Source organism: Phascolarctos cinereus, unplaced genomic scaffold, assembly GCF_003287225.1.
Source record: "Phascolarctos cinereus isolate Bilbo 61053 unplaced genomic scaffold, phaCin_HiC Scaffold_2;HRSCAF=192, whole genome shotgun sequence".
NCBI classification, from domain to species: Eukaryota; Metazoa; Chordata; class Mammalia; order Diprotodontia; family Phascolarctidae; genus Phascolarctos; species Phascolarctos cinereus.
The window spans coordinates 256,908,452-256,922,687 of record NW_027555625.1 but is presented as its reverse complement, the minus strand read 5'-3'; the positions used below and the strand labels follow the sequence as shown (position 1 = coordinate 256,922,687).

Here is a 14,236-nt window from a genome sequence, read left to right as displayed (position 1 = left end):
TCCAGGTTTTTGAGTGCAGCCTCTGACAGGTGTCCCTGAAGGCTCTAGGGAGTAGCCTTGGCTTTTGACTTGGAACAAACATTTCTATGCTAATTCTAAGACCAAATCTGTTCACTGGGAAAGCTGTCGGCTCTGCCCTTACTGAGAACTAGAAGAGTGCCTTCTTCGCAATACCTATCCCTCCCCTCTCTCTCTCCCTCCAACACACACATACTGGAAATGAATTTTTCCTTCCTTCCTCTGAGAAGCACAGAAGGGCTAAAACAGTTTCCTCCTTGAACAGCTGCAGTGAGGGGTGGGGAGTGACAGTGGGGACTTAGATGCTAGGCTTTAGTGAATTACAGAAGGATAGAGTACATAGTGTGCCACATTTGGAGTCAGGAGGCCCTGGGTTTGGGTCCCTCCACAGATACTTGTTAGTGGGCCTGGACAAGTTACATGGCCTCTCTGGTCTTGCAGTTCCTCACCTGTAAAATGCAGGGATTGGACTTGATGTCCTCTGAGGTCCCTTCCAGTTCTAAATCTATGGTCCTATGAATCTCAGGCTGACAGACCATGGCAAGTCCCCAGAGGGAGCTGAGAGTGTTTGACCATGTCCCTGGCTTCAAACTAGGGTAGATTGGCCTGATGCATCCTGGGGATCAGGGCAGCATAGCCAGGCCCTGCCCGAACAGAGAAAAACACTTTTTGGCAACCAGAATACACGTGTGGTCTATCCCAAAATGACCCTTGGCATCTCACTCAAGGGACAGCAGCAGAGGCCGTGAATGATCGTGTCCCCACAAAGGCACTTCTGATGAGTTTAAGTGTCTAAGGAGCAGTCTACTAAAAAAATATAGCAACCATAGAGCTGAAAGGGATCTTAGAACAAAGCATAGATTATGTCAGAGCTAAAAGTTTGTTCAGATTTAACCCTTCATTTTTCAGAGATGGGTATTGGTGACTCTTAGAATTTCAGTATTGAAAGATATTTTAGAAACTTGATCAAGATGACCAAGTCAGTCACAAAGCCAGGACATAAACTCACATCTCCTTTCTCCTAAGAATCAAGGCAACCTGGTTCAGTGGAAAGATACTGGATTTGGAGTCTGGTGTCCTGGATTCAAGTCCTAGTTCTGTCACTGACTTACTACTTGTATGTGTCACTCCATGCAGGAGTTATATCGGCAGTATCCTTGACAAGGTTGTCCATCTTCTGCTTGAACACTTCTAGGGACAGGGAGCTCATTCCCTCAGTTCATTTTGTAAAGGCTTTGTTAGGAAGTTCTTCCTTATATGAACCTTTCAGAGAAAAAGCTGGAGCCAGTTCCCTTTTCTAAAACACTCCTCTTATTTTTTGACTCAGAAAAGAAACCACTAATAGTGGTGGGACCTCTGTCAGATAATGTCAGGTATTAGGCCTCACTCAGGCATTATGTGTTATTCAGCAGAGGCAGTGACAGGTATCTCCAAAATAGAAGAGACCAGTGCCTAGAACAGTACTAAGCACATAATAGACATTTAATAAATGCTTGTTGATTGATTGATGAGCAAGACAATTCTCCTCTCTACACCTCAACCCTGTGTAATCTTGGACAAGATAATTCATTTCTGTGGGCCTCAGTTTCCCCATCTGTAAAATAAGGGTGTCGGACTAGATGACCTCTATAAAGTCTCTTCCAATTCTAAGTCTATGATTATGTGATCTCAAGAGTTGTGAGGGACCTCGGGAATCATCCAGTCCAACTCCTACCCGAGCAAGAATTCCCTCCAATAGTCAGCATCTATATAGCATGTTAAGGTGTGCACAGCGCTTTAAAAATATTATCTCACTCTGGGAGTGAGGGCTTCCACTTTATAGATAAGGGAACTGAGGCAAACAGTGGTTAAGTGGCTTGCCCAGAGTCATACAGCTAGTAAATGGCTAAGGCTAGATTTTCCAGACTCCAGGTTCAACGATTTACCATTGAGCTGCCTTGCTACTCCCTTTATAACATAGGCGTTCGGTGGTTATTTAACTTTTGCTTCCAAATGTCCACGGAGGGAGGATCCAATAAGTGCCCAGGCAGCGTCTTCCATTTTTTTGACAGCTCTAATTGTTAGGAAGCTTTTCTTTATGCCAAATCCAAGGTTGCTGCTCAGCAACTTTCATGCATTGCTCCTAGTTTTTCCTCTGACACTAATTTAGACAGGTCTGATCCTCCTTCCCCATTTAAATGGGAACCCTTAGAATATTTGAAGACAGCTACCATATCCCTGTGAAATGTTCTCTCTCAGGCAAACTATCCCAACTTCTATCAGTCCTCATTTGTCACGAGCTTAAGGTCCTTCACTACCCTCACTATCTCCTATATGCTGTTCAATTTATCAGTCCACTTCCTTAAAATGTGGGACCCAGAGTTTAGCACAACATCCCAGAGGTGGTCCACCAGAGAAGAAAGTACAATAAGATTATCCCTGCTCTAGTCCTATGTCTCTTATTTCCTAATAGGTAAAATGAGAATATTATAATGAGAGGATCTCCACAGTCTCTTCAAGTTCTAAATGCTGTAATCATTTGCTCAAATGTCTATGATTCTACCCTTAACTGCTTAAAAAGCAGGTGGTAGGACTGCATGACTATCCATGATTCCAGAGGTTCAATGGTGAAGCATTCTACTCACCCTTGGATGGAACTGATGTATTCAGGATGTGAAATATATACCTTTTTGGATATGGCCAATGACAGAATTTGTTTTGCTTAACTAACCATATTTGGTTTTTTTGTTTTAATTAATTTATTTATGTTTAGCTTTCAATATTCACTTCAACAAGATTTTGAGTTCCAGATTTTCTTCCCATCTCATCCCTCCTCCTACCCCAAGATGGCATGCATTCTGAATAGCCCTTCTTCTAATCTGCCCTCCCTTCTATCTCCCCACCCCTGCCCTTCTCTCATCCCCTTCCCCTTTTATTTTCCTGTAGGGCAGGATACATTTCTATACCCCATTGCCTGCATATCTTATTTCCCAGTTGCATGTGAAAACAATTTTTAACATTTGTTTTTAAAAACTTTGGGTTCCAAATTTTCTCCCTTCCTCCCTTTCCACCCACCCTCATTGAGAAGGCAAGCAACTCAATACAGTTTATACATGTGTAGTCATGCAAAATACTTCCATAGTAGTCATGTTGTAAAAAGCTAACTATATTTCCCTTCATCCTATCCAACCCCCCTGTTTATTCTATTATCTCTTTCAACACTGTCCCTCCTCAGAAGTGTTTGCTTCTGATTACCCCCTCCTCCAATCTGCTTCCCCCTTTATCATCTCCCTGTTCTCTTATCCCCTTCCCTCCTATTTTCCCGTAGGGTAAGATAGATTTCCATACCCAATTGAGTGTGTATGTTATTCCCTCCTTAAGCCAAATCCAATGAGAATAAGATTCAATCATTTCCTCTTACCTTCCCCCATTTCCCCTCCACTGTGAAAGCCTTTTCTTGTCTGTTGTATGTGAGATAATTTACCCCATTCTACCTCTCTCTTTCTCTTTCTCCCAGTATAATCCTCTCTCATCCCTTAATTTTATTCTCCAGATATCACCCCTTCATCTTCAACTCACCCTGTGCCCTCTGTCTATCTATCTATCTATCTATCTATCTATCTATCTATCTATCTATCTATCTATCCATATAATTTTTTCCCTCCAACTACCCTAATACTGACAAAGGTCTCATGAGTTACAAATATCATCTTTCCATGCAGGAATGCAAACAGTTCAACCTTAATAAGTCCCTTATGATTTCTCTTTCCTGTTTACCTCTTCATGCTTCTCTTGAGTCTTGTATTTGAAAGTCAAATTTTCTATTCATCTCTGGTCTTTTCATCAAGAATGCTTGAAAGTCCTTTATATCACTGAAGGTCCATTTTCCTCCCCTGAAGGATTATACTCAGTTTTGCTGGGTAGGTGATTCTTGGCTGCAATACTATCTCCTTTGACCTCTGGAATATTATATTCTAAACCCTGCAGTCCCTAATGTAGAAGCTGCTAAATTTTGTGCTATCCTGATTGTGTTTCCACAACACTTGAATTGTTTCTTTCTGGCTGCTTGCAATATTTTCTTCTTGACCTGGGAACCATGGAATTTGGCTGCAATATTCCTAGGAGTTTTCCTGTGAGGATTTCTTTCAGGAGGTGATTGGTGCATTCTTTACATTTCTATTTTACCTTCTGGGGTTCTAGAATATCAGGGCAGTTTTCCTTGATAATTTCTTGAAAGATGATGTCTAGGCTCTTTTTTTGATCATGGCTTTCAGATGGTCCAATAATTTTTAAGTTCTCTCTCCTGGATCTATTTTCCAGGTCAGTTATTTTTCCAATGAGAAATTTTACATTGTCTTCTATTTGTTCATTCTTTTTTTTTTTAACAATGTCTTGATTCCTCATGAACTCACTAGCTTCCATTTGTTCCATTCTAATTTTTAAGGAAGTATTTTATTCAGTGAGCTTTTGGACTCCCTTTTCTATTTGGCCAATTCTGCTTTTGAAGACATTCTCCTCCTCATTGGCTTTTTGGACCTCTTTTGCCATTTGGGTTAGGCTATTTTTTAAGGTGTTATTTTCTTCAGTATTTTTTTGGGTCTCCTTTAGCAAGCTGTTGACTTGTTTTTCATGATTTTCTTGCATCACTCTCATTTCTCTTCCCAGTTTTCCTCTACTTCCCTTACTTGCTTCTCAAGATCCCTTTTGAGCTCTTCCAAGGCCTGGGACTGATTCATATTTTTCTTGGAGGCTTTGGATGTAGGAGCTTTGACTTTGTTGTCTTCTTCTGGTTGTATAGTTTGATCTTCTATGTCACCAAACAAAAGATTTTGTGGTCTGACTTTTTTTGTGCCTTTGTTGGCTCATGCTCCCAGCCAGTTACTTGAGTTTTAAACTCTTTGTTAAGGTACGGGTCTGCTTCCAGTGTGGGGAATGTACTGGCCCAAGTTTTGGGGGTTTTGTGCAGATGTTTTCAGAGATACTTCTAGGGACCTATACATTTTCAGTTCTTCCTAGGTGGTAGGATCCAGGGCGAGATGTTCCTGGCCTGTACTCTGGTCTCTGAGTGACCACAAGCACTCTTTTTCTGCCTTGGAACTGTGAGGAGAATTCTCTCTGCACCACCACTACAAACTTCACCATGCCAGCACTCCTCCTTGCCCCAGGACCACCACCAGAACTGTGACTCAGATCCTAGCATAGGCAAAGCAAGGGATTCCTGCCTCCGCACCAGCAAAGAGATCCTTGCAAACCCCTCTGATCAGCCACTCGATTCTTCCCCCATCTGTGGGCTGAGAGCTCTGGAAGCAGCTGCTACCCTGGGGTTGTGCTGGGACTGGGGCTGGGATTGAGCTCTTTTCTCACCATGGTCAGCAGACCTTTCCTACTGACCTTCTAAGTTGCCTTTGGAACTTGTGGGTTGAGAAGTCTGGAAACCACCACAGCTGTCCCTGATTCAGTCCCCTGAGGCCAGCTCCAGGTTTGCTAAGGCCTAGTCTTTGCCTGTGTCCCCATGCTGAATTGTGCTCCTCTCCCAGCCCATCACAATAGACCTTTCTAATCAACCATCCAGGTTGTGTTGGGCTGGAAATTTGTTTCACTCTGTCTTTTTGTGGGTTCTGCTGCTCTAGAATTTGTTTAGAGCCGTTTTTTACAGGTATTTGGAGGTGTTTAGGGGAGAGCTCAAGCAAGTCATTGCTTTTACTCCACCGTCTTAGCTCTGCCCCCAACTATCCATAGTTGTTGCAAAGATTCTCCCTCCCTCCCTCCCTCTCTTCCTTCCTTCCTTTTTCTTTCTTCTTGAAAATAGATTTCTAAGTATTTTGACCCTTCCTTCCTTCCTTCCTTCCTTCCTTCCTTCCTTCCTTCCTTCCTTCCTTCCTTCCTTCCTTCCTTCCTTCCTTCCTTCCTTCCTTCCTTCCTTCCTTCCTTCCTTCCTTCCTTCCTTCCTTCCTTCCTTCCTTTTTCTTTCTCTTTAAAATAGATTTCCAAGTAAGTATTTTGACCTGCCCAACACTAACCAGCAGAGGGCAGGGCTGTTTCATTTATTGTTTATAAAAGGCCTTTTGAATTGGTTGTTTGGCTATTATTGAGAGACTTCATTAACAACAACAAAGACAAGCCCTGTTTACAGAGTGTCTACATTGTGCTTTGTAAATATTCTATAACCCTTACTAAGAGGCAGGGAATATTGATGCAGTGATTAATTAAGGCTATGGCACATTGGTTAAAACACATAGCCCATGCATCTTAATAAGGTGCTATTAATTAGTTCTATGGATCACACAGTAATGAGGCTTTTTACAGTTGGAACAAACATTAGTAGCTGATCAATCATGTTCACAACATAGTTCTGGTTCCGGGAAATGCTGTCCGATGTGGCAGGGGTAGGCAGTGTAAGGCATAGAACCACAAATCCTTCAATAAGATTTTGGAAACCTTCCCTTAATGAACTTTTGTCTAAGTCATTGTCATTCTGCAAATAGGTTAATTGGGTTGTAGTTCTGGCTCTTCTGCTGCTTTGCTGCGTGACTTTAGGCAAGTCACTTACTCTCCCTGGGCTTTACTTTTGTTACATGTAAAATTATGGGAATGGCCTAGATAAGTACTAAGCTCCATCTCTTCCATATGTGATATTTCATTGTTTGGGTGTTCAGATATTTATCCATTAAAAGCATATGTGGTTGGATGCCTTCTTGCACAGATGATTTTGATTTTCCTTAACATACTAAAAACTTTATTTATTTAGGGGAAAGTCTACCTAATTTGACAGTGTACTTGCTTATACTTTAAGGTAAACACCATTGGAAAAGTCCTAGAGTGGAATGATCAAAGAAAGTCAGTGCAAACAGTTTTCAACCATAGTGGCTCCTGCCCATCACAGACAAGATGGAGGCTTAGAGCTGTGTCCCATGGCTACACTTAGCCATTTACATTAAATCAAGTTGCATCTCCTGTGAATTAACAAGACTTGAAACTCCAGCTGGATATAGTGGTAGCAATAGAGAGAAAGGTTAAGGATGAATTCAAGATTGAAAACCTGGGTTTTTGGAAGGATGATGATGCCCTCAATGGAAATAAAGAAGTTAATAGGAGGAATGAGTCTTTTGGGAGAATAGAATGTGTTTGAGATGCCTATCCAGGGACAACCAGGTGGAGACACCCAGCAGGCAGTAATGTGATAATGGGGGGCTGGAATTCAGGAGAAAAATTAGGGTTCTAGATATATAGATTTGGGAATCTATATAGTTTATATAGAGGTGATGATTGAATCTATAGAAGTTGATATCACCAAAGGGGGATGCTCGCATGTAGCCGGCAAGAGGATTATAATTATAATGGCCTAGCAAAAAAAGACTGAAAAGGAAAGGTTGGATAGGTAGGAGAACCAATAGGAAGCTGGAAAGACAAGGAAGGATAAAATATCCAAAAGGAGGGATGATTAACGTGTCAAAAGCTGCAGAAAGGTCAAGGAGGATATGACCAAGAAAAGACCATTGACTTTACCCCTTGAGAACATTGGCAACTTTAGAGTCAAGAATTTCTCATCAAATAGAGTAAGAAGCCAGATTGCAAGGGATTAGGAAATGAATGGGAGACAAGGAAATGGAGGCACCTGAGTTTAGATAACTCTTTCTAGAAGTTAGTCTGTGAAGGAGAGAAGAAATACAGTATGATAACTCATAATAATAGCTAGCATTTATATAGTACTTTAAGTTTTACAAAGTTACATATGTTAACTCATTTGACCCTCACAACAACCCTGTGAGGTAAGTGCTATTATTATTATTATTATTATCATTATTATTATTATTCTCATTTTACAGATGGAGAAACTTAGGCGCAGAGAGGTAACTCTGTGTTATGCAGTTAGTAAATGTCTGAGGCAGGATTTCAGCTTGACTCTTCCTGACTCCAAATCCACTAATCCACCTAACTGCTCCTATCTAGCTTGAGGGAATGGCAGGGTCAGTGGTTTTAAGAATCAAGTAATTAGAAACTGTTTGGTCTTTCAAATCTGAGCTGGGATTTAACAACAACAACAACAAGAAGCCTAGGTGGTTTAATAAAAATGGATTTGGAGTCAGAATTTGAATCACTTTGGCTTTCTGGGCTTCGGTTTCTTCACCTTATAAAGTAAGTGCAGGGGGGGAGGGGCAGTAATTGGTCTTGAAGACCATTTATCCTATGGCCCTTTCCTCCTCACAGATCTCACATAGATTTAGACCTGGAAGGGGCATCAGAGGTTATCTAGTCCAACCATCTTGTTTTACAGATGAGAAAACTGACATCCTCTTTGGATGTCAGTTTGGAATCCCCAGTAGGCCTGGGGTTCTGAGCCCAGGTCCTCTCACTCCAGAAACAGTGCTTTTTCAACTACAAACTGGTATTCATATTCTGTATTTTCTAGTCCTTTCATCATCTCATTGTTCTTTTTCTGTCTGTACCACCATTCTTCTAGTTACCTACCTTTAAAACCTTGGAGTTCTCTGTTTCCAGTCAGTTGCCAAAGCTTGTCAAGTCAACCTTCCTACATATCTTACATCTCTGCCTTCCTCTCCATTCACATGCCTACCATCTTTGTTCAGGCTTTCAGCGTCTCCAGCTTAGATTATTGTAATAGTCTATGATTTGGTTTCTTTGCTTCTGGTCTTTCATTTCTTAAACTCATGACCTACACAACTGTCAACATTCTCTTCCTAAAGTATAAATGTGACCATATGACTGTGCTACTCAAAAATCTCTATTAGTTCCTTATCTCTAGAATAAAATATAAATTCAGCTAGATATTTAAAATCTTTCAAAATCTGGTTCCAATCCTTCTTTCCAGATGTATTTTCCATTATTTCCTTTCACACACTACATTCCAGCCAAGGTGGTCTAATTCTTTCTAAAACATAGCATTCTATCTCTCACCTCTGTGTTTAGACACCTGTGCTTGGAATGCAGTACTCATTTCCACATCTTAGAATCATTAGCTTCCTTTGAAGATTAACTCATTGATATCACCTCCTTCAGGAAGTCTTTCCTGATTTCTCTAGCTGTTAACTCTCTCTTCCTCCTCAAACTACCTTAAATTCACTTACTAATCTGTTTGCATGTTCTATTCCCCAGTAAAATAAAAACTCTTTCAGGACAGAGTCTATTTTTCATTTTTGTTTTTGGGTACCTATCACCTAGTCCAGCACTTTGTACGTAGTAGGCAATTAATGTTTGTGGAAATGAGTTTAGATATATTTCTTTCCTATCCTTTCCTCTTTTTTTCCCCACTAACCTTTTCATCTCTCATTCCCTTCCCACCTTTCCCTTTCTGCTCTTTTCTTATCTAGAGAGTTAGATGAATATGTGTTAATATTTTTCAGTGGGTAAAGGTGGGTGGGTGGTATGTGCATGCACACACACACGTGTGTGTGTGTGTGTGTGTGTGTGTGTGTGTGCTGCTGGTGGAGTCATCATTCTCATTCCTTTGTATCTCCCCTTTTTCCTCATTCAGAGTTTGTATTTCCAGATACTCTGGCCCCCACACTCCCTATCCATGCCAGTTGTGTCACTTACTGGATCTTTGGTTTTTTATGAAGAACAGCTTGAGTCTCTCTTTGAAGGTATTCTCATTGACATAGAACTCTACTTGTACCCTGCAGGAAAAAGAAAAAAAAAAACAAGAGAAAAAGAAGCTTTAGGGCCTGGCTTGTACCTTGGAGTCTCATTGTCATTGATAAAACGAGGAGGGATAGCTAGACTCTATGATCTCTTATGGTCCCTTCTAATCTATCACTTTATGTCCTATAAATTTAGTAGATATCCTCATGGGAGAAATGGTAATAGCTCAGCTAAAGCCAGTTTATTTCCAAACCATGGTCCCATTTTCCCAGGATATACTTGATAAACAAGCCTTAGAGAAAACCAATAAAACATACCAGATTAATTTATCTCCACAACCTCTTCCCTGTCACTAGAATCTTGAAACTGGAGAATCCATTAAGAGGCCACTCTAGGGTCACATTAAATGCCAATATTCACTATTGCACTGGCTGTTATTTGCTGTGGGGGTGAAATTGAAGGTGGAAGTAGAGGGATACATGTATGTGTGTGTGGAGGAGGTGAGATATTTTTGCATGGAAAAGGCTCACTCTGCTTTGGAGGGAAAAATAAGAGGGTGACTGTTTGTCCTGCCCTTGCAGGAGACATTCATCCAAAATCTCTCAAACTTGAACTATGTGCCTGCCATTTTGCATTCAATCTTGTAAGCAGATATAAAAGTCAGTTGAAAAAAGGCACTCAAACTTGTAAAAAAGAGATAGGAAATGCTTGAGGGAAGTCACTGTGAACACAGGACTGGCACCCCCTGCACCAGTGACTCCTAGCCCCTTGGTTGTGCCTAACTTTGAAGAAACAGTGGCCAAGAAATAAAATCCTCATGGGTTCTTCCTTACCTTACAACTATAATTGGGAGACACTAATTGATTATAGAGGTAAATGCCATCTCACTCACCCTCAATAATGACAAACTCTGGAAGCTCACTCACTGCCTCAATTTGACTTTTTTAAAATAGTATTTTATTATTTTCCCAATTACATGTCAAGATAATTTTTAGTATTCATTTTTTTACAAGATTTTGAGTTCCAAATTATTCACTCTCCCTCCTTCCCTCTCTCCCCTCCCCTCTTCTGAAAATGGTAGGCAATTTGATGTAGGTAATACATGTACTATGATGTAAAACATATTTCCATATTAGTCACAGTTGTGAAAGAAGAAACATATTAAAAGGGAAAAAAACATGAAAAAGAATAAAATAAGTGAAAAGATATGTTTTGATCAGCATTCAGAGTCCATCAGTTCTTTATCTGGATGTGGATAGCATTTTCCTTCGTGAGTCCTTTGTACTTGTCTTGTATCACTGTGTTGCTGAGAAGAGCTGAGTCACTCATAGTCAATGTTGCTGATACTGTACAGTGTTTTCCTGGTTCTGCTCATTTCACTTTGCATCAGTTCATACAAGTCTATCCATGTTTTTTCTGAAATCTGCCTGTTCATCATTTCTTATTGCACAATAATATTCCATTACATTCATATACCACAGCTTGTTCAGCCATTCCTTAATTGATGGGCATAACCTCAATTTCCAATATTTTGCTACCATGGAAAGAGCTGTTATAAATATTTTTGCACATGTAGGCACTTTATCCTTTTTTATGGTCTCTTTGGGATACAGACCTAGCAGTGGAATTGGTAGATCAAAGAGTATGCACAGTTTCATAGCCCTTTGGGCATAGTTCCAAGTTGCTCTCCAGAATGGTTGGATCAGTTCACAACTCCACCAGTAGTGCATCAGTGTCCCAATTTTCCCACATCCTCTCCAACATTTACCATTTTCCTTTTTTGTCATATTAACCAATCTAATAGGTGTTAGATGGTACCTCGGAGTTGTTTTAATTTGCATTACTTTGATCAAAAATGGTTTGAAGCACTTCTTCATATGCCTATAAATAGCTTTGATTTCTTTATCTGCAAACTGCCTGTTCATATCCTTTGACCATTTATCAATTAGGGAATGGCTTGTATTCTTATAGATTTGACCCAGTTCTCTATATATTTGAGAAATGAGGCCTTTATCAGAGATATTTGCTATAAAGATTGCTTCCCAGCTTTCTGCTTTCCTTCTAATCTTGTTTTCATTGGTTTTGTTTGTACAAAAGCTTTTTATTTTCATATAATAAAAATTAACTATTTTATATTTCATAATGCTTATAACTCACTTGGCTTCTCCTTTAAGAATTTGCATGCTATGCTACTTGGTGCATATATATTTAATATTGATATTGTTTCATTATCTATGGTACCTTTCTTTATCTCTTTTAATTAGGTCTAGTTTTGATTTTACTTTGTCTGAGATCAGGATTGCTACCCCTGCTTTTCTTATACTTCAGTTGAAGCACAATACAGTTTGCTCTAGCCCCCTTACCTTCATTCTGTGCATGTCTCTCTGCTTCATGTGTGTTTCTTGTAAACAACATATTGTTGGATTCTATTTTTTGATTCACTCTGCTGTCTGCTTCCATTTTGTGGGAGAGTTCATCCCATTCACATTCACAGTTATGATTACTGTCTATTTCCCTACATTCTATTTTTCTGTTTTTTGGGCTCTCTCTCCTTTCACCCTTTCCCTATTTGACAGTGTTTTGCTTGTGTCTACCACTTTCCCTAATCTGCCCTCCCTTCTGTCAGTTCCCCCCCCCCCCCAGAAGATAGATTTCTATATTCAACTGTTTGTGTATATTATTCTCTCTTTGAGCTAAAACTGATAAGAGTAAGGTTCAAGCAATGCCCATCGCCCACCCTCCCATCTTCCCCTCCACTGTATAGGTTTTTCATGCCTCTTCATGTGAAATAATTTACCCTAATTTGCCTCTCCCTTCCTTCCATACCCTATGTACTCCTCTTTCTCATCCCTTAATTAATTTTTTATATCATTCCCTCACATTCACCTTATAACTGTACCCTCTGTGTATATTCCTTCTAGTTGTACTAATAGTGATACAATTTTTAAGAATGACAAATATCATCTTCCCACGTAGGGTTGTAAACAGTTTAGTTCTATTGAATCCCTTATGTTTCCTCCCCCCTTTTTATCTGTTTATGCTTCTCTTAGGTATTGATATTGGAGATAAAATTTTTAGTTTAATTCTGGTCTTCTCATTATAAAAGCATGAAATCCTTCTATTTCATTGAATAGCCATTTCCCCTCCTTGATGTATTATGCTTAATTTTGCCAGGTAAGTGATTTTTGGTTGTTGTCCTAGTTCCATTGCCTTCCAGAATATCATGTTCCATGATCTCTGATCCTTTAACATTGCAGCTGCTCAGTTCCCTGTAATCCTGATTGTGGCTCCCAATATATGAATTGTCTCTTTCTGACCACTTGCAGTATTTTTCCTTGACCTGATAATTCTTAAATTTGACTATAACGTTCCTTGGAGTTTTTATTTTGGGATCTCTTTCCAGAGGAGATAGATGGATTCTTTCAATGTCTATTTTGCCCTCTGGTTCTAGGATATCAGGGCAATTTTCCTTGATAATTTCCTGAAAGATGCTGTCTAGGTCCTCCTTTTGATTATGGCTTTCAGGTAGTTCAATGATTCTAATATTGTCTCAGATATGTTTTCCAAATCAGTTGCTTTTCCCATGAGATATTTTATATTTTCTTCTATTTTTTAATTCTTTTGAATTTGTTTGATTGATTTTTGATGTCTAATAGAGTTGTTAGCCAATTCTAACTTTTAAAGAGTTGTTTTCCTCAATTAGCTTTTGTACTTTCTTTTCTATTTGGCCAATTCTACTTTTTAAGGAGTTGTTTCTTCAGTGGATTTTTGTATCTCCTTTTCCATTTGGCCTATTGTACTTTTTAAACAGTTGTTTTCTTTTTCCAAGCCCTGGCGGTTTACCTGGTGCTACACTGATGTTGCCCTGAGGCCCACAGAAGACCCTCATGTCTGGTGCTGTGCTGAGGGGTTGGGGCAGGGGGTAGCTGGTGCTGCTGGAGGCCATAGGGGTGTGTCAGCTTACCTGGTAGTGAGCCAGGGTCCTAGTGCTGATATCTGGGGTGTGCTGAGGCTGGTGGGGTGTTTCTGTGTTTTCCTGGGTATACACTGAAGCACATAGAGGTCTGGCCACTGGAGGTTGCCTGTTTTCCCAGGGTTACGCTTAAGCATGTGGCAGTTCTCAGAGCTGAAGTCTGCCTGGTCTTCTAGCTATGCTGAGGCACATGGGAGATCCTGGTGTTGGTGTTTGCCTTCTCCACAGCACTGGGGATCAGGATCTACCACTGATTTGCTGAGATGGGGCTTGCTACTGGCTTGCTGGCATACTTCCTGTCCTGGACTGTGCTTCCCTTTTACCCAAGTGAGACAGATCTTTCCTGCAGACCTTAGAGAGTTCTCAGGCTCAAAGATTGTTTCACCCCATCTTTTTTCTGGTTCTGATATTCCAGGATTTGTTTTGGGGTGCTATTTTATGGTTGTTTAGAGTTGAATAGGGGAGAGTTATGATGATTTTCTGCTTACTCCACCATCTCAGCTCCTAGAAGTTCCTCAACTTAATTTTTAAAAAAGTGTTTGAAAAATTAATCGATCCCCAAAGCATATTTAATGTAAAGTAAGTCATACAGACAGGAATTTATTATCCAACAATTCAGCTGGGGTTTCCACAGCAGCTGGGTCTTTTAAATCAGCAAGGAGAAAT

General features: G+C 40.1%; 1 protein-coding gene across 1 annotated transcript in view; it reads right to left on the bottom strand.

The window, feature by feature from the left end:
* KCNT1 (potassium sodium-activated channel subfamily T member 1) overlaps positions 1-13,707 on the bottom strand; it is a 94,935-nt gene extending 81,228 nt beyond the window's left edge. The window contains exons 1-2 of the mRNA XM_078149167.1: positions 13,562-13,707; positions 9,553-9,632 (exon numbers count right to left, since the gene is read on the bottom strand). Coding sequence (XP_078005293.1) covers positions 9,553-9,632; positions 13,562-13,707 — 226 coding nt within the window. The remainder of the gene's footprint in view (positions 1-9,552; positions 9,633-13,561) is intronic.
* Positions 13,708-14,236: the final 529 nt, after the last annotated feature.